General features: G+C 44.0%; 1 protein-coding gene and 1 non-coding gene across 2 annotated transcripts in view; both read left to right on the forward strand.

Moving 5' to 3' along the window:
* LOC144698307 (uncharacterized) overlaps nt 1-24,342 on the forward strand; it is a 69,279-nt gene that overhangs the window by 40,552 nt on the left and 4,385 nt on the right. The window contains 2 exon segments of the mRNA XM_078570266.1: nt 6,582-6,599; nt 20,778-21,053. Of these exon segments, the coding sequence (XP_078426392.1) occupies nt 6,582-6,599; nt 20,778-21,053 (294 nt within the window).
* On the forward strand, nt 6,883-6,956 carry trnan-guu (transfer RNA asparagine (anticodon GUU)). Its single transcript has one exon. It is a non-coding gene; the product is annotated as a tRNA-Asn (tRNA).

Below are 24,342 nucleotides of genomic sequence, written 5' to 3' on the forward strand. Positions count from 1 at the left end.
CATTCATGGGATGTGGGCTTCTCTGTCTGGGCCAACACTTATTGCCCATCCGAAATTGCCCTTGGGAAGGTGATCTGCCTTCTTGAACTGCTGCAGTCCATGTGGTGTAGGTACACCCACAGTGCTGTTAGGAAGAAAGTTCCAGGATTTTGACCCAGTGACAGTGAAGGAACGGCAATATATTTCCTAGTCAGGATGGTGAGTGACTTGGAGGGGAACTTCCAGATGGTGGTGTTCCTATCTATCTGCTGACCTTGTTCTTATAGCTGGTAACGATCGTGGGTTTGGACGCTGCTGTCTAAGGAGCCTTGGTGAATTCCTGCAGTGCACCTTGTAGATGGTACACATTGCTGCTACTGCGCGTCGTTGGTGAAGAGAGTGAATGTGGATGTGGTGCCAGTCAAGCAGACTGCTTTGCCCTGGATGGTGTCCATTTTCTTCAGTGTAGCGGGAGCTGCACTCACCCAGGCAAGTAGGGAGCATTCCATCACACTCCAAACTTGCGCCTTGTAGATGGTGGACAGACTTTGGGGAGTCAGGAGGTGACTTACTCGTTGCACGACTCCTAGCCTCTGACCTGCTTTTGGGGCCACAGTGTTTGTACGGCTAGTCCAGTTCAGTTCCTGGTCAATGTTAACCCCAAGGGTGTTGATAGTGAGGGATTTGTGATGGTAATGCCATTGAACATCCAGGGGCGATGGTTGGATTCTCTCGTGTTGGAGATGGTCATTACCTGACACTTGTGTAGTGTGAATGTTACTTGCTACTTGTCAGTCCAAGCCTGGATATTATCCAGTCCTTGCTGCATTTGGACATGAACTGCTTCAGTATCTGAAGAGTCGGGTATGGCGCTGAACATTGTGCAATCATCAGCGAACATCCCCACTTCTGATCTTATGATGGAAGGAAGGTCATTGGTGAAGCAGCTGAAGATGGTTGGGCCGAGAACACTAGCCTGAGGAAGTCCTGCAGTGATGTCCAGGAGCTAAGATGGCTGACCTCCAACAACCACAACCATCTCCCTTTGTGCCAGGTATGACTCCAACAAGCGGGGAGTTTTCCTCTGATTCCCATTGACTCCAGTTTTGCTAGAGCTCCTTGATGCCACACTCGATCAAATGCTGCCTTGATGTCAAAGGCAGTCACTCTCACCACATCTTTGGAGTTCAGCTCTTTTGTCTATGTTTGAGCCAAGGCTGTAATGAGGTCAGGAACTGAGTGGCCCTTGCGGAACCCAAACTGGACATCAGTGAGCAGGTTGTTGCTCAGTCAGTGCCGCTTGATAGCACTGTTGATGACCCCTTCCATTACTTTACTGATGATGGAGAGTAGACTGATGGAGCGGTAATTGGCCAGGTTAGATCATTCTCACGCTTTCATTCCCAATTTGTTGGGAAGAACGAGGATAGACAGGATAAATTGCAGGGTTCCGGGGAAAAGGCCAGGTAATGGCCATGACAAGACGGGCAGAAAGTCCGCTTTCTCTGCTGTAACTTTTATGATTTCATACAACTAATAGTGGTATGGGAGCAACTTCTGCAGTCGTGGCCGAGTGGTTAAGGTGATGGATTAGAAATCCATTGGGGTTACTGTGCGCAGCTTCGAATGTTGCTGACTACGTTTCCTGTTATTTCTGACTTTAACTACACGCACACAGAACTAATTATCGTTTGAATCGAGGAAAAGTGATCCAAACACATCCGTGATCTCTTATGTCCATTCATTATCAGCCTTCTGCAAATCTCCAGTCGGAAATGGAAAAAAAAATGAGCCAATTTGGTGACATGATTTCATTCTGGCATTTGTCTCTCCTTAGGCCTCTGTCAGTCTCGGTGTATATCTCTGAGTGTGTTCCTCTGTGTGGGTCAATGTGGTTTAGTTCCCCGAGGAGGTGAACACATTTTTACGAGCACAAACTATATTCACATTCGTTGTGCAACTTCACATTTCAATCTTACAGTGAAAAATATCAGGATGAAAGAGACAACAGGAGTCTGTCTCTTTCTATGTATGGACTACAACAACAACTTATATTTATAAAGCTCCTTTTACCTCATGAAACGTCACAAGGCGTTCCCAAGGATCATTATATAACAAAGTGTGACTCTGAGCCTCATATTCGGTCAGATGACTAAAAGCTCGGTCAAAGGGAAAGGCTCTAAGAACTCTCTTAAAGGAGGAAAGTATCGATTTCATGTTCCAGCGAACAGCAATGGTTTTTCTCATTGGCTGAAGACGTCACTTGTGTTCAAACGACACAGACCATTTGGTCAAAGAAACTTATCCCTGGCAAAAGGGTTCTGGAAAAGGAAAATGCCATAAGCAGCCTGCATGTGTCAAGATGCTGGGTTAGTGGTTAGAATGCGGCAATTTTATCAGTACAGCCTGCGTTCGATTCCTGGTTAGGGATTTGAAACTTATTCCTTCTGGGCGAGCCGTTCAAATAAGTGTGATTGATTTTCTGGTTGAAAATAACACTGCAAAGCTCTGCTAGAAATGATGGAGTGAGAGTGGAAGTTTCACATCAGAGCTGGAAATGTCACAAGGGCAAAACTCGGGAACAAACCCAGAGTCGGAGTGAGGGGGTGAAAATAAAAGAGAAGGACTGTGGTAGGTTGCAAAGCACTGACTACAGAGCTGGTGGTGCGAGGCAGAATATTATTCCTGTATTACCCATGTCACATGCAGCTCTAATTTCCTGATTTATCCCATGCCAAACATTACCGCTGCAGTTTGGTGGCCTATAACCAACTCCCACCAATGTTTGTTGCCTCTAGTTGTTTCTTAGCTCCACCCAAACTAATTCCACATCTTGATCCTTCAATCTAAGATCCTCTGTCACTAATGTACCGATCTCGTTCCTTATAAACAGCGCGACCTCGCCTCATTTTCCATTTTGTCCATTCTTCCTAAAAGTATTCAGATCAACCAATTACACTGTTCTTTGAAAGCAGCACACAGGGCCGAATGGCCTCTTCTCTTTGCTGTAACTTTCTGTCATTTTATTTTTCCTAATACCACGGTTAAGATGAACTTTCTTACTTTCCATGTGATGCTTTGAATTCAAGACATTCAGCAAATTCAGCGAGTTTTCTTTTCAGTTATGGCAGGGAATTTGGAACCGGACTCGTTGAGCAGGAACTAAATGTTTTCAATCGTCAGATGCAGCTCACTGAGTCCAAACAGGCACCCTGAGCATCAGCCTGTTATATACATTCTTGTTGTACATACTCTGAGCTATAAGCTAATCACAGTTCCACTTTCTGCACATTGAAATACAGTGTGAAAATAAGTACAATTTCAAATCTTAACAACGTGCATATTTGTGATTTTCTGTGTGTGTCAATGTGGCTCAGTTTCCCACTTTTCCCACCCAAACATTGGCCATGTTAGTTCTGTGGCTTCATGTCAAGGTGGTACAGGGAAAAAAAGAGCAGTTTTAAAACATTTCTCTCTTTTCTTTGAATGGAAACTGTTCAGCAACTAAACGTTCAGATGTTACTGGGTGATGACTGAAGTTTTCACATGACCTTATTAAGTAGCTGAGAACGCTCGAATGGCCAATTCCTGATCATATTTTTTAATATTCTAATTCAGTGTCAGTGAAGACAATGTTTGTGTCTAATCTGAATGTGGTAGTGAGGCCGAGTGGGCTCAGCCGCTGGTTCAGGTTTCGATCTCTCTGGTGATTTGGGCTTCACTCCCACCGCTGCCAAACTTTCTGGTGGTTTGTTATTTGATGCACTTGCAAAAATTCTCCGTGCGGTGAAGGGGAAACTGAGCTGTGCAGTGTTGTATTTCAGTTGGAAGAATGAGGAGAGACAGTGTAAATCCCAGGGTGACTGGGAAAAGGTGGGACAATGACACGGACTGGAAGACCTTCTTTCACTGGAACTCCCTGGATTCATTCTATTATTTTAAACAAACAACATGCAGCCTTTACCCAGTTGTCCTGGCCGAGTGCTAAAGACATTTTTACACATGGTTCGAATCCTGCCAACTCCGCTTCTTCTCATTCCTGACTGACACAAGCTGTCTGCAGAATAAATTATCCGTCAAATGAAAAAGAAAACCACCCAAACACCCCCGTGTTTCTTACTTTTGTTCATCTACATCATTCACTACATTTGGCCCCTGAAATGGAACAATAATTGGCCAAGTTGGTGACATCCTTGCTTTCTGGGTGTTTGTCTTTCCTTAGGCCTCTGTCACTCTCGGTGTATGTGTCTGTGTGTGTTCCTCTGTGTGTGTCAATGTGGTTCAGTTCCCCGAGGGGATGGACACATATTCACTTCATAAACTTGATTCACATTAATTGTGCAGCTTCATATTAAAATGTCAAAGAGAAAAATATCAGGATGAAAGAGAGAGTTTGCAATGTTTGGAAGGAGGTGCAGCTAAGAAGTGGAAGATGTGAATGATGTTATTGCTGATTGAGAGGAATACATTGCAACCTTGGGGCTTTTGTAACTCTTTCGAGTTATCAACAGATCGCATGTAACTCTTTCGAGTACATTCACAGTTCTTTGTTTCCGGGAGTGGGACATGAACCCACAACCTTCTAATTCAAAGGCGAAGGCCGATTACCTTCCACACTTTGAAATTCAGAACAAGCTGAGGCTCCAGGGAGGAAGGAATATTGATCTCCCTGAATTTTTGTATAGGGAACAGTGAGTGTGCATTCCCGGCTAGTTTACCTGGTAAAGCGTGAGACTCTTAATCTCAGCATCGTGGGCTCGAGCCCCACGCTGGGCGCCGTGGTGTTTTTTAAAGCTTTGATGGGTGACCCCCAACTCCCCATCCCTCCAGCAGTGTCACCGCTCAAACTGAGTCTTTCTCCATCCCGCTTTGTTAATATCACAGCCGCTGGCTTCTGAGTGAAAACAGCCTCGGCTTCACTGGAAGTCGGAGAGTTTCGTGCTTCGGATTTAATACTTTCACCGCCGCAGCCCAGGTTCAACTCCTGATCAGGAGCTAACTTTTTCCTTACCGCTGTGTGAACTGTCACAACTCACAGGAATTCCTCGTGTAAACTGTTAAAGCGAACCTGGAATTTAATGTAGGGAAGTGTGAAGTGATTCATGTTGGTCGGAAGAATGAGGAGAGGCAACATTAAATAAAGTGTACAATTCTGAATCGGTTTCTGTGTTACAGAGCGAGTGGTTATGATCTGGAATGCACGGCCTGAGAGTGTGAGGGAGACAGATTCAATCGCGGATTTCAAAAGAGAATTGGACAGAAAATGCAGGTCTCCGGGGAAAAGATGGGGGACCATAACATTCTAACATGAAGTTGCACGAATAATGTGAATGAAGTTTGTGATGGTAAAAAAGTGTTCATCCCCACAGGGAACTGAGCCACATTGGCACACACAGAGGAACACACACAGACACATACACCGAGAGTGACAGAGGCCTGAGGATCCACAAACACCCAGAAAGTTAGGATGTCACCAGCTTGTCCAATTATTGTTCCATTTCAGACGGCAGATTTGGTGAATGCTTGCAGATGAACGGAAATGAAGAAATTGGGAACAGAAGCAGGAGAAACACACGGGAGTGTTTGGAAATTTTTAATTCAATTTCACCAACAATTAATTTAATTCTGGAATAACCTAAAGTAAGGAGGAGCAGACAGCGAGGATTCAAACCTACACGGGGAGAGCCCAATAGATTTCAAATCCATTGTCTTAACCACTCATCCGCAATTACAGATCTCACATCAATTTCAATCTTGTTCATATGGAATCACAGAAAGGTTATAACAGAGAAGGAGAGAATTCGGCCCCACATATCCCCACTCACCCTACAATTCATACTGCGTCTCCTTGTTCTTCCTGCCAAGATGAAGGTCTTAATACATCGACGGCCGCGAGCCGATGTTCAGGTGAAGTGACTGAAAGAACAAATCAGCTGAAATTTCGAATCGAACCCACGAAGAGAACAGAGGCCAAACAAAACACCTTAACCCAGCCGGCCACGCTCCCACTATCAAAGGTAAACTAACCATTGCCTTGGGTGGTAACGGCTCCAAAATAGAACATAACAAATAGAAGCAGGAATTGACCATTTGCCTCTCCAGCGCCTCATAGTGTCAGAGAATCAGAGTTAAGGTTACACACAGATGGCGGCCGTTCAGCCCGGGTTGTAGGAACAAAAGCCTCAGGGGCAGGAGAAGGCCATTCAGCCCTTTGACCCTGCTTCACCATTCATTAAGGTCAAGGCAAATCTGGTTGTGGTCTCAACTCCGCCTTCCTGCCTGCCCCCCATAATCTTTGACCCCCTTGTCTATCAAAAATTTGTCTAATTATGCCTTGTGTAAATTCAATGACCAAACCTCTGATGAAAATAATTCCACAGGCGAATGACCCTATGAGAGGACATAAATCTCCTTAACTCCGTCTGAAAAGGGAGATCTCTGTCTCTTCTGGAAACTAACTCACCTGGTCCCTCTCCGCCGCGTTTGTCCCTGGAGACCTGCATTTTCTGTCCAATTCTCTTTTGAAATCCGTGATTGAATCTGCCTCCCCCCCACACTCTCAGGTAGTGCATTCCACATCCTAACCACTCGCTGTGTAACAGAGAAACCCCTTTAGAATTATCGGCTTCGGGACAAGCAGAATACTCAGTAACAGACAAAACACGGAAAGACTCGAAGGGAGATGGCTCCGGTTGTAGGAGAGCTGGTTCCCGGTGACATGGATGTGTCTGCAGTGGGTGGGATCAGACTTTTTCCATGTGTCCACAATGAATGTCCCAACCTTTATTTGGGAAGAGTAAAACTGATAGGGAATAATTGTCATTGCAGTCACGGCAATCTGAAGCTTTCTCTCGCTGAGCCATTGGTTTAGGATATCTTACAGAGTGCCAGCGTCTCCATCAAGTCTCTGTGGCGCAATTGGTCAGCGCGTTCGGCTGTTAACCGAAAGGTTGGTGGTTCGAGACCACCCAGGGACGAAGCTGGCACTTTTTTCTCCCCATCATTACTCATTAACGCTCTGATTTGTTTCGGGGCCCTGAAACTACAAGAAAATCCATCCCACCCCCCACGTTGAAAACACGGCTCTCACCCACTGAGTTCCCACACCAAGCTCTGTTTATGGATATTCATTTCAGATATAACAAAGAATATGAACAATCGTGAACCCCCATCCAAATTAATAGAGATCTGTGAGGCTATTGGATTGAAATAAGCCCATCAATTAATCGCTCTTCCTCAGCTCCACGGTGAGTGAGACAGGAACAAGTAGCAATATTCCAGCCCCGCACTCTCCAATCACCCGCTGCCAGTGGAAACGTCTTCTTATTTTGCTGAATGTTATCTTCAGAAATGGTGAAGAGCGAATCTAATGTGGCTGCAAGATCCAGCATTCAGCTCACATTCAACAACAAACAGGAATGGGAGCGATACAACTTTTCCACACAGCTGGGTGATAATGTTTTCCCGAGCATCGAATGGAGTAACTTGCACATGTGAAATGAGCGGGGTAACCACAACGCTACAGGAACATTTCCCTGCCTGGATCCCAATGGAGCTGTCTGGAATGTTAATCGGTGACGTCATGCAGCAGCACTTTGGGTCTTTGTTTTGAAGAAATGGAATTCGGCTGTTCTCATTAGGAATGCTGGAGACAGACTGATCAACAATGTCATCATCAAATGGCACAGCGCTGTAAGAGGACCTTCCACCCATTCTATTTATAACCAGCCTTTTAAAAAGATCTTGCCTATTAGTCCCAGTTTCCTTCTCCCTTTCCATGAATCAGAAATTTCTCCCTTTCAACCATGTCCAAATTCCCTTTTGAAGAAGGAGTTTCTGCAGAATCCATGCAGTTTGCCTTAATGAACATTTCCCTTCCCCAATGAAATGAAGAGTTGGACTTTGGTTCCTTCTGAAGTTTTTGATATAAACATTAGTTATTTGTGCAATTAATTTCATATTGAATTTACAAAAGATGTTTATTCTGATCGGACATGTCCTCAGTATTTTCTCAGTCATGATGACCATGAAACTATCACTGATTGCTGTACAAACCCATGTGATTCACCAGTCCTTTCGGGAATTCAATCGGTCGTCCTTACCTGGTCTGAGTTGCATGTGACTCCAGACCCACAGTGATGTGGTTGATTCTTAACGGCCCTCCGAAATGGTTTAACAAGTTACAGAGCTGAAGGGCAATTCGGGATGGGCAACAAATGCTGGCCAGCGATGCTCATGAAAGAATGAAGATCCATGATAAGGAGCGATGAAAAGTGATTTTGTACCATCTCTCCCATTCCCTTGTGTTCAATCACAGTATCAGTTGCGCCTGCCTTTAGGGTAATGCTAGTCTTTGTTTAACACAAGTAGTCATCTTTCAGTCAGTAAGTAACTGTGAATTTGCATTTGTAAACTCATTAATTCCTGTTGTTGACTAAAGAAACTGGTATTTTTTTTGTGCCTAGTCAGTTTCATCCCTCCTGAATTTGAGAATGCTTTTTGAAGTTGGCGAAGGGCAAATTTAATGTGGTGGCAAGGAACTATATTCAGTTAATATTCAGCAACAAACATGAATTATGGAACTTTCCCTCACACTTTGATGTGTAAATCTCGATAATGTTTCTACCCATTTCCAGACAGGGGACTTTTTGCATGTACTTGATAACCACTACACTACAGAAACAATGGACAGAACCACAGAGAGTGACTTAGTATATCAAACCCTGCAGTCTTACTGCACGCCCGAACCCTGGTTTATGGAAGTCCAGTTTGGCTGAAAAACATAGCCATGCGGCAGAGAAATTGATCTGAAATTAGAATCATAAAATGTCACAGCACATCAGCAGGTCATTCAACACTTCACACATGTGCGAACTATCTCACTGTAATTCGTCTCATTTTTGTCTCTTTCTCATAACCGTGCCTTTTGGAGAAAATCATTCAAAGCCTGGAGAAGTGCCAATGACACATGGCTGTGAGATAATATATTCAGTTATTGTTTAGCAACAAATGGGAATTGTGCAACTTCTCGCAATTAGATAATTCAGTTTTGATAATGTCTCTGCCAGCTTTTGAACCAGTGACCTTGCGTATGTGAAGTGAATGTGATAACCACTATTTGTATTTTTATTCATTTATGGGACGTTGGCATCACTGGCGATGCACCACAGAAACAATTCGCGAGAAAATGCCAACGGGACTTGTATAGAATTTCAAACTGTGTAGACCTGCTGCACTGCAAGATCCTGTTCTACTGGAATAAGATTGGGATGGGACATTTTGGAATGCTGCAGAGAAATTGATCTAATTGTAAACTGACACCGCCCATTAGGAGGCCATTCGACCCATCGGGTTTGTGCTTTCTCCAAAGAGCTAACCACTTAGTTCCAATATCATTCTCTTCCTTCATAATCCTGCAGGTTTTTTTTCCATTTCAAATAATTATGAATTCCTTTTTGAAAACTCTGAGTTAAGAAAAACAATATTGAAAGAGGTGCAGGAGCTTCTGCAGTGTCCATGCTCAGTGTGTGAAAATTAACAAAGTTTCCCACGGAGAGTTGGACTGGGGATTCATATGTTGTCTTCGAAATGAAGAGGAATGTTTATTTATGCAATTGATTTACTATTGAATATTTAAATGAAGTTTATTCTGACCAAGCATCTCAGTCGATATATACAATGTAATTCCCCTTATTGTACAGCCTGTTACAGAGGCTGTTTATAGAAAAGAGGGAAAGGTTTGCTACAGCTAAACAAAGCCCTGGTTAGATCTCACCTGGAGGACTGTGTATAGTTCTGGGAACGGCACCTTATAAAGGATCAATATTGGTCTTGGAAACAGGGCAGTGCTGATCCAGCAGAATGTCAGTTCTGGAATGTAAGTGGACATTCTCCCCTCCGTAAATTGAGGTCATCCAAAACTGCTGTCCGTGTCTTCACTCACAGCAAGTCCCATTCCCCATCACCCTCTACTCGTTGACCTACATTGGTTCCCGGTCAAAGAATGCATTTACTTCAAACTTTCTTATCCTTGTGTTCAAATCTCCCGTTGTTCTCGCCCCTCCCTATCTCTGAGATCTCCTCGAAACCCACACGTCTCTGAGATATCTGTGCCCCTCTAATACTGGCCTGTTGTACGTTCCCAATCAAAATCGCTCCACCATTGGTGACCGAGGTTTCAGTTACCGAGGCCCCAAACTCTGGAATTCCCTCTCTCCACCTCGACCACTCTTTCCTCCTTTAAGACGCTCCATAAAACCTATCTCTTTGACCAAGCTTTTGTTCACCTGGCCCAACATCTCAATATGTGTGTCAGTGTCAGACTCTGTTACATAAAGATCCTGTCAACCATCTTTGGAGGTTTAATTACGTTAAAGGCGCTATCTAAAGGTAAGCTGTTGTTGTAATGGGCATATAGAGAAGGAGACAAGCTCCTCTTCCAACTTTCACCCCGATATTTTTTTGATCTGAAGTTGCACAACTAATGTGAATAAAGTTTGTTCTGTTAAAAATGTGTCCATTCCCTTGGGGAACTGAACCACATTAACACTCACACAGACTAAGAGAAAGAAGAAACCACAGGAGTGTTTGCGTGGTATTGATTCCGTTTATCCAATAATTAATTCCATGGGCACCTGATTAAAATCAGGAATGATGAGAACTGGAGACGGTAGGATTTGTACCTCTGTGAGGAGACCCCACAGGATTCCAACTCCATCCCCTTATCCACTCCACCGTGAACACAGGGCCGATAATGACGTCACTGCTGTTTGTATAAAATCACAGACGGCTACATCAGACGGTCATTCAGCATGTTGTCTCTCTGGAAGAGCAACTCAACTACTGTAATTCCACACCCCACCTTTTCCTCACAGCAACTCTCCTAGTTCTCCCTGTCAATATGAGGTGGCATCTGCTTGTGCTAATGGGGCTGTTAAATGTTGAGCAGCGGTGGGACGCGAACTCACGACTTCGTACATACTTTAAGCCAACGGCTTAGCTCGCTCAGCCACGCTGGGCGAAATTTATGAAACGTTTCCTTCACAAGTTTCGGCACTGAAATAGAACAAAAGCTATAGATTAGGAATAGGCAAAATACTGCAGATGCTGGAAATCTTAAACAAAAGCAAAAAATGCTGGAAAAACTCAGCAGGTCTGACAGCATCTGGGAAGAGAAAGGCAGAATTAACGCTTAGAGTCCGTATGACTTCTTCGGAGCTAAAGGGAAGTAGAAATATGAAGTCCTACTTCCCTTTAGTTCTGATGAAGAGTCATACAGACTCGAAACGTTAACTCCGTCTTTCTCCCAACAGATGCTGTCAGACCTGCGGAGTTTTTCCAGCATGTTTTGGTTTTGTTTCAGAGTAGGAATAGATCATTTGGAACCTCAAACCTGCTCCGTCAGTTAATCAGATCATCCTGCACTTCGTAACAAACAGAAATCATCTCCACTCAAAAACACAATGCGCTGCAGTGAAGGGTCGGCACCATTTAAACTGTCATTCAACTGGTCTGGTTCCAAATCTCCTGCTGGAAATGACAAGAAATCTTCTCACTGAATTCACTCCGGGTCTTGACTTCAGAAGGACAGGACACAAGGTAATAAAGTACATTTCGATAGAATGGGTTATAAAATGGCAGAATGACTGGGAAAGTGCATCCGTGGTGTTGGGAAAAATAAAGTTATATAAAGTTACAGCAAAGAAAGAGGCCACTTGGCCTGGCGTGCTGCTGTCAAAGAGCAGTTGTGATTGGTTGATCAGGAATGGTCAGTTACTCTTCCATTTCACACTGCGAATTTAGTGAATGTTTGCAGATGAACAGAAATAAGAAACACGGGCTATCTGGCTGTTTTTTATTCAATTTAACCGATAATTAATTCCACAGACCGTCAGTTAAAATCAGGAATAATAAGAAGCTGCGTAAGAAAACTCCAGCCGATTCCCAGTCCGTCGGTTTAACCAATTCGCCACAATACCTAGTGAAAGTTCGCTATTGTTTGTATAAAATAATAGAATGGAGACAGGGAGTAACAGAGAAAAAAGATTTTCAGTCTGTGCCATTGCCCCAACCACCTCTCCCCATTCTCCCAACCAAAATGCAACACTGCACAGGTCAGCCGTCCCCTGGCCGCACGGAGGGTTTTTTTGGGAGCGTCTCAAACAACAAACCGCCGGAAAGTTTAGCAGCCGCGGGACTGGAGCCCAAAGCAGGAAAGCCTCGGCCAGCATCTTAGCCCACTCGGTGACTCAGTACCACATTTAGAGCAGAAACAACCATTGCCTCGACTGGCATCGGCTCTGAATTAGAGTGTGGGAAAAATATGATCAGAAATAGGCCATTCAGCCCCTCGGGCATTCTCAACTACTTCATAAGATCAAGTGAAAACTTCAATCATTATCCGCTTTGGAACATCCGGGCATTTAGTAGCTGAACAGTCTCCACCCAAAAAGAAACAAAAATAAATGTCCTCTTGCATCTTTTAAAACAGCACTTTTGTTTTCTCTGGACCATCTTAATATGAAGCCACAAAACTATCGTAAACAATGTTTGGATGGTAAAAATGATGAACTGAACCACATTGACACACACAGAGGAACACACACAGACATCGACACCGAGAGTGACAGAGGACAAGGGATTGTTTCTAAGGAGAGACAAACACCCAGAAAGCAAGCCTGACACCAACCTGGCTCCGTTTTTGTTCCATTTCGGACTAGAAGTTTCGTGAATATTTTCGTGAATGAACAGAAATAGGAAAACGCCCCAGTGTTTGGATGGACTTGATTCAATGTAACCGATAATTAACTCTGTAAACACAGAGTTAAAACCAGGAATAATGAGAAGCGGGAAACCCCAATGGATTTGGACTCTATCGCCTTCACCACTCAGTCACCACGACTGACTCAATGCACAGGGTGATGTTGTTAGTATGAAATCATGGGTGGCTACAGCAGAGAAGGGGAACATTCTTGTCCGTGTCGGCTCTCTGGAAGAGCAGTTTAACTCATTCCATAACCCTCGTCTTTTTCCTCAAAGCAATTTATTTTGAATCTGTCTCTCCTCGTCCTTCCTGTTAAAATGAAACACCGCACACAAACCGTACAATTCGATTTGAGCTGGCACTTGTTCGACTCGCTGTTCAAGCTGCTCATGTACAACTTTCAATTTCCAAAACCCACCAACCTCATCACTGCGGCTCCTGTGAAACTGACAAGGGAACACACGGCAGAAATTCATCACTGAAAGTAACTGACACACGTCAAATTCTAAACACGTTTACCTTGGTAGGAGGCTGTGGCACAGTGGTACTTTCATTGGTTTGGGATTCTGGGGATCAAATCTCACCATCGCAAATGGTGAAATTTGTTTTCAATAAAAAATCTTGTGATCATCACTAATGGCAGTAGGGACGAAAATCTGCTGTCCCAGCAATAACTCTTATATACTCTCTGGAAGAGGGCTGACCTAGCCAGGGACTACCCACCCATCCAGGTTATGAACCCAATCTTTCCCTGGAAAGCAGGGAATGGGAATGTAAGACACGAGAAGGGTTCACAGGACCTGATTGTCTCAGACACTGATTATAGGAATGTGCACAGTATCAATTATCCACATTCTTGTGTATGTTGTTAAACTTTGAAATTATTTTGAACTGATTTTTAATGTGAAGAATCGGAATGAGCTTATTTTGTTCAGTAGATATACAAGAAGGTACATGCTCATGTGCAAGCACTGTGTGTTTGAAACTCAAGTGAATGGTTCAGATCATTTCTGCAGTTGTACTAGTCTGGTTTCAAATTCAGTTCCTAATCTGTTTAGTGTCTGGAATTCAAAGTGTTGGATAGAAGGGCAAGATGTACATCTCGCTAGATTGAGTTATGAAATGCCAGAATAACTTAGAGAGATGCAACCGGGGTGTTAGGAAACACAAAATGACAGAAGGTTACAGCAAATAAAGAGGCCATTTGGCCCTGTGTGCTGCTTTCAAAGAGCAGTGTGATTGATCTGAATATTCAAGGGTGTTCGTCATTTAGGAAGGATGGGCAAAAAGGGAAAGGAGACAGGGTCGCACAGTTAATAACGACAAGATCAGTACATTAGTGAGAGAGGGTCTTAGACTGAAAGATCAAGATGTCGAATCAATTTTGGTGGAGTTAAGAAACGGGCAAGAGGCAACAAACATTGGTGCGAGTTGTTTATTGGTCACCAAACTGCAGTGGTAATGTTGGGCACTGTAATAAATCAGGAAATTAGAGCTGCAGGTAACATGGGTAATACAGGAATAATATTCGGCTGTGCACCACCAGCTCTATAGTCTGTGCTTTGTAACCCATCACAGCCCTTCTCTTTCATTTTCACGCCCTCTGGATCTGTTCTTGACTTGTTGCACGTGTGACATTTCCAGCTCTGATGTGAAACTTTAACTCTCACTCCCCTAACTCTGACAGAGATGTTCTGTGTTGTTTTCAGCCAGGAAGACAATAACATTGGTTTTAAAAGTTCGCCCAAGGGCAGTAAATCTCAATTTCCTGACAGGGAATCAAACCTGAGGTGCAGCAGTGAAAGTGCTGAACCCTAACCAGTCGGCCATCAGGGAAGCTGCTAACAGGGCTGGAAATGTGGCTCATGGATGCTGATTTTGGCATTTTTTCATTCCCGATCCCTTTCACCAGAGATAAATTTCACTGACCAAATGGCCAGTTCTGTTTGAACACAATGAGCCAATGAGAAGAACCATTGCTGTTATCTGGAACATTAAATCGTTAGCTTCCTCCTTTAATACAGTTCTTCGCCTTTGACAGAGCTGTTAGTCATCTGACCGAATATGTGAGTGTTATATAATGATCCTGGGGAACACATTGTGACGTTTCATTCAGTTAAAGGCGCTTTATAAATATAAATTGTTGTTGTAGTTTAACATACAGAGAAATAGACAAACTCCTCGTGCATCTTTTACCCTGAGAGTTTTTCCTTGTAACATCTTAATATGAAGTTGCACAACGAAAGTAAATAAAGTTTGTGCTGGTAAAATGTGTTCAACCCCTCGGGGAACTAAAGCACATTGGCACATACAGAGGAACACACACAGACGGATACACCGAGACTGACAGAGGCCTAAGGAGAAACAAACGCCCAGAAAACAGGATGTCACCAACTTGGCTCAGTTTTTGTTTCATATCCGACTGGAGGCTTGCAGAAGACTGACACATAAATGGATTTGTTTGGATGGCATTTCTTCCATTTGAATGAGAATTAATTCTACAGTCAAGCAGAAATAACGAGAAGCACAGTCAGCAAGATTCAAACCTACGTCAGGAGGCCCCAATGGATTTTAAACCCATTCACCTTAAAGTCTGGGCCACAACTACAGAACTTGCTTGCAGGTTAATATTATTTGTTTAAAATCATAGAATGGTTACAGCAGTGAAAGTGGGCCTTCTGACCGTCCTAGCATTGCCATTACCTGACCTTTCTCCAGAACCCTGCAATTTACACTGTCTCTCGTCGTTCTTCCTACAAAATAATAGCATGTTTAGTTAAAACACAGAAGACTCGTTCAGCCAATAACAGCATCGAGTGTGTTAGACATGATCATGAAGTGAACAGTGAGGTGAAATAGTGCCACAAGCTGCGGATGTACAACTTCCAATTTCCAAAACCCACCAACCTCATCAATGCGGCTCCTCTGAAACTTTCAAGGTAAATATTGATCCTTAAAAGGGGCCGCTCCCAGATCAATGCACAGTGCTCCAGGTGTGATCTAACCAGGGCTTTGTATAGCTGTAGCAAACCTTTCCCTCTTTTCTATAACAATCTCTGTAACAGGTTGTACAGCAAAATATATTAGATTGTATATTTCGACTGAGAAAAATGAAGAGGAGCTTGAACTCACAACCATGTGTCCTGGTCAATGTTCACGAATATTAATCCGCAATATAATGAAAAAAACATTTAGGCCGACATCGAGCCCATTCGAAATCTATAGAATTATTGGATTCAAACAAACCCATCAATTATTCTCTCTTCCTCAGCTCCACAGTGAGTGAGACAGGGAAAAGCAGAAAAGCAGCAATATTCTGGCCCCGCACTCTCCACTCACCTGCTGCCAGCAGAAAGCAGCGACTGCAGCTTCAATGAGCGGGTTACTGCCCATCCCTGGAACACAAGATACTCCAACCCGGGCCAAACTTCCCAATTCACTGAACACAGGCTCAAGGAAACGCAGGTAGATTATATCCCGGTCCCTAACCTCTGAGCAGCATTTACTGAATACCCGAGGGAACGAGTCACAAACAAAAGTAACACCAACTTTCTAAATCTTTTTATTGGATGTGTTCATTTCATTTTAAGTTCTGTAGATGGCAAAATGGCCGAAATAGAGGTTGGTGAATAACAGCTTGGAACCATGTTCCTCTCTCCCACTGCAATGCTGATCCTTCCAATTTACAGGTATTTGGGGGCAATTATCAGTTTGATACTCAGATTAGCTCCGTCTCCATATTATAAGATGAATCTAGCACTGGAGAAGGTAGAACCATAGAACCATGGAACACTACAGCACAGAAAACAGGCCATTCGGCCCTTCTAGTCTGTGCGGAAATATTATTCCACTAGTCCCACTGACCTGCACCTAGTCCATAGCCCTCCAGACCTATCCCATCTATGTATCTATCTAATTTATTCTTAAAACTTAAGAGTGAGCCCGCATTTACCAGGTCAGATGGTAGCTCGTTCCACACTCTAACCACTCTCTGAGTGAAGAAGTTCCCCCTAATGTTCCCCCTAAACCTTTCCCCTTTCAACCTAAAGCCATGTCCTCTCGTGTTTATTTCTCCTAATCTAAGTGGAAAGAGCCTACTCGCATCTACTCTGCCTTTTCCCCTCACAATTTTGTTAACTTCTATCAAATCTCCCCTCATTCTTCTACGCTCCAAGGAATAAAGTCCTAATCTGTTTAATCTTTCCCTGTAACTCAACTCCTTAAGACCCGGCAACAATAAAGATTTACTGGATTGATGTTAGAACTGAAAAGTTTTAACATTCAACAAAGATTGAATTGATTAAACAGGTTTTCTCTAGAAAACAGGGTGAGGCATGACCTGATCGAAGCCTTTAATATTCCGAAAGGGTTTGGAAGATGCTTCCACTTACGGATAGACAAGAATAAATAAAAGTTGGTCACCAGGAAATCCAATGTCCAATTCAGAAGCAACGTCTTTAATCAAATATAAAAGCAGAAAATGATGGAAATACTCAGAAAATATGGGAATTAAACTATGTCTCTCCTCAGACGCTACCAGACCTGTTTAGAATTCGAAGTTCTGTTTTTATTTCAGATTTACAGCATCGCCTTTCATTTTTTTCTTCAGAAGAGAATGTAGAGCCCATTGCCAGAGGATTAGAAATCCAAGTCTGTGCTGGACACGCCTAGGTAAAGTCACACTGTGAAAACATCATTCAGCAGCTAATTATGGAAAAAAGTTTACTCGATCATCTGATTAGCTAACACAGCAGCAGTCACATCTGATGGAGAAAATTTAGAGATTTCTTGCGTGTGAAGGCATTTACTCAGTTTGGCCACCAGTGAACAATCCAGCTATAAAAGTTCAAAGGATTTGCTCCGCAATAGGCGCATTCCTACTGACAAGACGGAGTTTAAATGTTTGGTGTATGGAAGGAGAAATCACTTCTTCACCTCAAATGCGAAGAATCCAGTGAATTCACATCTAACTGTAGGGGTTTGTTTTGTTGTTAATTACACCCAGGACAGAAGCATGGTAGAGGCCGATACAATTTATCGTATCAATTGATTGTATAATTTAAACCTTGACCATAAAGCTGCAATTACCATCGGATCATAAAAATTTATTGGATATGCAATTACGTCCTCCCACCCAGCATTCAATGCGGGACAGAATGTGCCCTATCCAGAGCGCCAGGGTCGTACGCATGCGCATTGCGGAGTCTGATTCGCACCTGCGCATTGCGGGCTCTTGGCTGAGCATGCGCAGTGCTATCCTGTGACACGTGTGGCAGTGTGGGTGAGAAAATGGCGACTCGAGCAAAATAACAGAGTTAGTGGGTGTGCGGGAGGAATGGAGCCAGCGGAGTGGGCAGGAAGGTTTTATAAACACTTGGTGCAGCCCGCAGAGCCTTAATCAGAAACTACAGGCCCCGCGTTTGCAGCGAACAGACCGGATATGGCTGGGTCTCCCTCTGCTCGGCCCGGGGACGCGGCTGTGCAGCAGAGCGCATGCGCGGTCATCCTGGTCCAGGTAGCAGGAGGACAGAATGTTGTGAATATCCTGGACTGACAGGGATGGATTTTGGAAACTCCTTTTTCAAGGGGTTAGAAGGGGAGGATTTACACACAACAAACTCAAACCAAGAGAAATATTTCTCATTTTCTGTCCTGGACTGACAGTGATTGATTGTTTTGTAATCTTTTCATAGGATATCACATGGGAAGGATTTGCAGACGGGAAACTCAAACCAAACATCAGATCAAGATCTGACAGACTCACTCGATTCATCAACCTTTGAGAGTAAGTAATGAGTTTCAGGTCATTATCACTCATTGTGTAAAATTTTTGCTCACACCCCTCCTGTAAATCTTGCTTCTTAACTTAAATCTGTGTCCCATAACCCTTTTATGATCAGATAATGTGAACAGCTTTTCTTTAACTACCTCATGTAAACCAATCATTAACTTGCATACCTCTATCAAATTTCCCCTCAATCTACTTTGCTTCAAGGAGAACAACACCAGTTTTTCCAAACTAATCTAAAATCCTTCACCCGTTGAAACACTCTGGTAAGTCTGCTCTGCACCCTCTTAAGGACCCTCACATCCTTCATAATGTGTGGTGATCAGTGGTTTACACAAACCCAGATGTTCTGTGTCCATGTCTGTGATGTCATCACACATCGACAATTACACTGTGACATCAGCACACATCGATAATTACACTGTGACATCAGCACACACCGACAATTGCGCGTTGACATCACCCCGCTCCCAGGGTATTTCCTCAACTGGGAGATTTTTCTCTGACTTCAGTGCTTCTGATATCTTTCCAGCTACCGTCTCCGGCAGGAGTTTCCAAAGCTGAAAAGAGTTAAATTGTTTCACAGGTGAGTAGTTTTGACAATTCATCTACAATTTGGAGCTTTTAGTCCTCTGTTATCTGTGTGAGGTCCGACAGCTCTGCGGCTGGCGTGACTCCTTTACTGTGGATCTGATTCTGTGTCCATCCATTGCTCTGTTTCACCTCTGCCCTCCCTGATCACCTCTCTGCTGTTGTCTAACTTTCTCTGTCTCTAATAGTGGGTGTATTTTAGCTCTGTTTAGGATTAACTTCTGCCCTGACCATATGCTGCTGGCTTACCAGCTATAGCTTCCCACCATGTCTTTCATAGTCAGGAGTTGTTTTTCCTGTGCTATAGTCCATCTCGCTTCTACCCCTGAGCTTATATTGATCATCAGATTCTGTATCATTTTTATTCCCTGTAGTTCATTCTGCACCCCTGAAATGTTAACTCTGTTTCTCTCTCCACAGATACTTCCTGACCTGCTGAGTATTTCCAGCATTTTCTCTTTTTATTTCAGATTTCCAGCAGCTGCAGTATTTTGCTATTATTTTATTGGCAGGCAAAGCGGTGGAAATAGGCGGTCTTAGTGATATGTAGTCAGATGCTCAGCTTAGGGTGAAATATGACACTAAGGTTGTGAACAGTCTGGCTCAGCCTCAAAGTTGTCAGAGAGATGGTTGGCATTGATGGTTAGGGAGTGGAGTTTGTAGCAGGGACTGAAGACAATGGCTTCAATCTTCCCAATATTTAAATGGAGGAAATTTCTGTTCATCCAACACTGGATGTTAAACAAGTCAGGATGGTGTGTGACTTGGAGGTGATGGTGTGCACATACATCTACCCTGGTCCTTCTAGGGGATGGAGGGTGAGGGTTTGGGAGATGTTGGTAGAATTGCAGATGCATAAAATTCCTTTCCTTCACCCCCTGCCTCTCCCATCTCCCTCTCTATTTCCCCCAGTAGATGCTGGTGTTTTGTATAGTCCCTGACCAGTTGGCAGGTTCCCTTCCCCGAAGGACATTAGTGAACCAGTTGGGTTTTTATAACAATCCAGCAGTTTTCATGGTCACTTTTTCCTGGTACTGGCCCCACAAATTACCAGATTCATTCACCTCAATTTCACAACCTGTTTTTGTGATATTGTGGTTTCTCTCTCATTCACTTTTGTCTATTTAAACTATTTCCCCAGGATTTTCAATTGGGAAACCCAACATTTCATCAGAATCTGACGGTGTCGCACAATCAGTCATAACCTGAATTTCATCGGATTTTGAACATGGAAGGAAAAAGCACCGTTCACCGTGGGGAGAAACCGTACATGTGTTCTCTGTGTGGACGAGGCTTCAGCCGATTATCTGGCCTGTCAAAACATAAATGCAGTTACAGTGGGGAGAAACCATGGAAATGTGGAGACTGTGGAAAAGGATTCAATTATCCATCCAGGCTGGATACTCACCAGCGCACACACACTGGGGAGAGGCCTTTCACTTGTTCTGTATGTATGAAGGGATTTATTGATTCATCCACCCTCCTGAGACACCAGCTCATTCACACTGAAGAGAGGCCGTTCACCTGCTCCGAGTGTGGAAAGGGATTCACTTGGGCATCCAGCCTGCTGAGGCACCAGCGAATTCACTCTGGGGGGATGCCATTTACCTGCTCCGAGTGTGGGAAGGGATTCATTCAGTTATCCAACCTGCTGACACACCAGAGAGTTCACACTGGGGAGAGGCCATTTACCTGCTCCGAGTGTGGGAAGGCATTCACTCAGTTATCCAACCTGCAGACACACCAGCGAGTTCACACTGGTGAGAGACCATTTACCTGCTCCGAGTGTGGGAAGGGATTCAGTCAGTCATCCACCCTGCTGAAACACCAGAGAGTTCACTCTGGGGAGAGACCGTTCACCTGCTCCGAGTGTGGGAAGAGATTCACTCAGTCATCAAACCTGCTGATACACCAGAGAGTTCACTCTGGAGAGAGGCCGTTCACCTGCTCCGAGTGCGGGAAGCGATTCACTCAGTTATCCAACCTGCTGACACACCTGCGAGTTCACACTGGGGAGAGACCATTTATCTGCTCCGAGTGTGAGAAGGGATTCGTTAATTTATCCGATCTGTTGAGACACCAGCGAATTCACACTGTGGAGAGACAGTTCACCTGCTCCCACTGTGGGAAGGGCTTCACACAGTCATCCCACTTGCTGAGACACCAGCGAATTCATACTGGAGAGAGGCCGTTCATCTGTCCTGTATGTGGGAAGGGATTCACTGTGTCCTCTGACGTCCTGAAGCACCAGCGAATTCACACTGAGGAGAGGCCGTTCAGCTGCTCCAAGTGTGGGAAGGGATTCACCTGGTCATCCCAACTGATGAGACACCAGCGAGTTCACAAATAACAAACAGGATGTTGCTGTTAATCACATCCAGGACTGAACCTTGTTCATTGTAGTCTGTTTCTGCTGATGTTAATAAACTCTAGCCCAGTTATTGGGGCTAATATTCTGGATAAGGACAAATAAAATATATTTGTGTTAAATATAGCATATTGAGTCTTGTTATTATCTCTAACACAAGTTAGTTTCTCTGGAAGGGCTCTCCCTCTCCCCTCTCTCCTCCATCCTCACCTCTAACAACAAGTGTAAGGAGCTCATGGAGCTTCTTTGTCACTAAGATTGAGACAATCCGATTAGCTGCCTCCGCTGCTTCCCTCCCTTCCACTAGCCCACTGGGACAAACTGCCTCTATAATGTTCCACCTTGTCCAAGCCGTGAACCCACATCTTTCATTAGCTTCTCCCCCATCTCCCTTCCTGCCCTCTCAGTGGTCATCTTGTCCATGAGACACACCTCCTGCTCCATCGACCCTATTCCCACTAAATTGATCCCCCAACTTCCCCATGTTCACTGATATTGTTCACAGTACTCATTCTTCTGGTACTATCCCTCTCTCCTTCAAATCATCACACTTTCCTCAAAAAACAATTACTTAACTCTACTGTCCTTGCAAAGTATTGACCCATCTTCAATCCCCAGTTCCTCTCTGAACTCTTGAAAAGTGTTCACACCTCCCAAATCCGTCTCCATCTTTCCCAGAACTCCCTGTCTGAATCCCTCCAATCAGCTTTCTGCCCCGCAACTGCACTGAAACAGCTCAGATCAAAGCCACCAATGACATCCTATGTGACTGTGATAAAGGTAAACTATCTCTTCTCGACCTGCCTGCAGCCTTTGACAAGGCTGACCACACCATTATGCTCCAACACTTCTCCACTGTCGTCCAGCTGGGTGGGGCTGCTCTCTCCTGGTTCCATTCTTCTCTATCTAATCATAGTCAAAGAATCGCTTGGAATGTCTTCCCTTCCCACTCCCACAGTTACCTCTGGTGTCCCCAGAGGACCCAGCCTTGGCTTCCTTTTATTTCTCATCAACATTCTCCCCACAGCGACATCATCTGAAAACACAGTGTCAGTTATCACGTGTACACTGACAGTGCCCAGCTCTACCTCACCACCACCTCTCTCCACTTCTCCACTTTTGTTAAATTATCAGACTGTTTGTGGATGTGCAGAAATTTTCTCCAATTAAATTTTGGGAAGATAGAAGCCATTGTTTTCATTCCTGAGCTTCCAACTCCATTCTTTATCCTATTTCTATCAGGTCATCTCTTAGCCTTCTCTTTTCCAGAGAAAAGAGCTTCAGGGTGTTTAGCCTTTCCTGGCGATTATAATGTATCTCTTTTTGGAACATTTGTGAATGAATTTTTATTCCCCTTGGCCCTTGCGACGCCTGACAGCAGTTTCCAGTCTGTATGACCCTTCTTCAGAGGGCGTCTCTATTGGACAGAGCGGTTTCTTGGCCGCAGAGAATTGTGGGATTTTGAAAATGGGAAAAGAACGCACCATTCACAGTGTTCTGCATGTGGATGAGGTTTCAGCCGATCATCTGGCCTGGTCAAAACATAAATGCAGTCACAACTGAAAGCAGTTGTGCAAATGTTGACACTGGGAAGGGATTCATTTACCCATCGAAATTGGAAACTCATCGGAGCATTCACACTGGGGAGAGGCCATTGACCTGCTTAAAGTGTCAGAAGGGATTCACTCCGTTATCCCACCTGCAGACACACCAGCGAGTACACACTGGGGAGAGGCCATTCATCTGCGCTGTGTGGAAAGAGATTCATTAATTTATCCAACCTGATTGCACATCAAAGAGAGCTTTTAAATTTCAAGACTGTGGGAAGTGCTTTACAAGTTCTCAGGAACTGATCCACCAGCAATGTATTCATACTGATGAGAGACCGTTCAGATGCCTTCTTTATGGGACTGGGTTCAGGCAATCATCCCACCTCTCCCTACACAAGCGCTCTCACGCTGGGGAGAGGCTGTACACCTGCACTGAGTGTGGGAAGATATGCATTCATTCATCCCACCTGCCGAGACACCAACGAGTTCACAGCGAACTACAGTGATTGGATTTTGCTGTTAATAATATACAAGAATGAACTATACCCATTGGGGTCTGTTTCAGCTGATGTTAATAAACTCCAGCCCAGTTATAAGGTTAATATTCTGGACAAAGATCAAATAAATCAACATTCTATCAAACACAGAGGATGTTGAATTTTTAAAAACATCTCTAACACAAGTTAGTCCTTGTTTTGGACTCTCCCTCTCCCCTGTCTACTGCATCAACACCTCCAACAAGTGTGAGGAGCTCATGGAGCTTCTTTGTCACTCAGATTGAGACAATCCGATCAGCTGCCTCTGCTGCTTCTCTCCCTCCCACGAGTACATCCTTGACCCCGACATCCTTGCAATTCTCATCCAATCTCCGACCACTCTTCCGTCTCCAAAATCATGCTTAACTCCCAAATCCATGTACAATGGTCCTGGAACTTAGGGGTAAAATGACATTGTGAAAGGATTGTTCACCGGCTGATTTGTGACGTTCTTACTGACAAGACGGCGCTTAAATGTTCTGTGTATGAGAAGAAACAATAATTGTTCACACCGCCTACTGAGACTCCAGTGAGTTCACATCTAAATGTAGGGGATTTTACTGCAGTTATTTACACCCAGGACAGTTTTATGGCAGAGGACCCATGCACTTTGTTTGTCATACCAATTGACTGAATAATTTTATATATTGGTCTTGGGCTTCGTTCGTCATCGGATCACAAAACATAATTTTCTATTCAAAAAAACGACCTCTCAATGGCAGCCTGATTACCCAGCCTTCAACAGGGGCCAGAATGTGCCCTATCCT

The sequence above is a fragment of the Cetorhinus maximus genome, chromosome 23 (genome assembly GCF_964194155.1).
Source record: "Cetorhinus maximus chromosome 23, sCetMax3.hap1.1, whole genome shotgun sequence".
Lineage (NCBI taxonomy): Eukaryota > Metazoa > Chordata > Chondrichthyes > Lamniformes > Cetorhinidae > Cetorhinus > Cetorhinus maximus.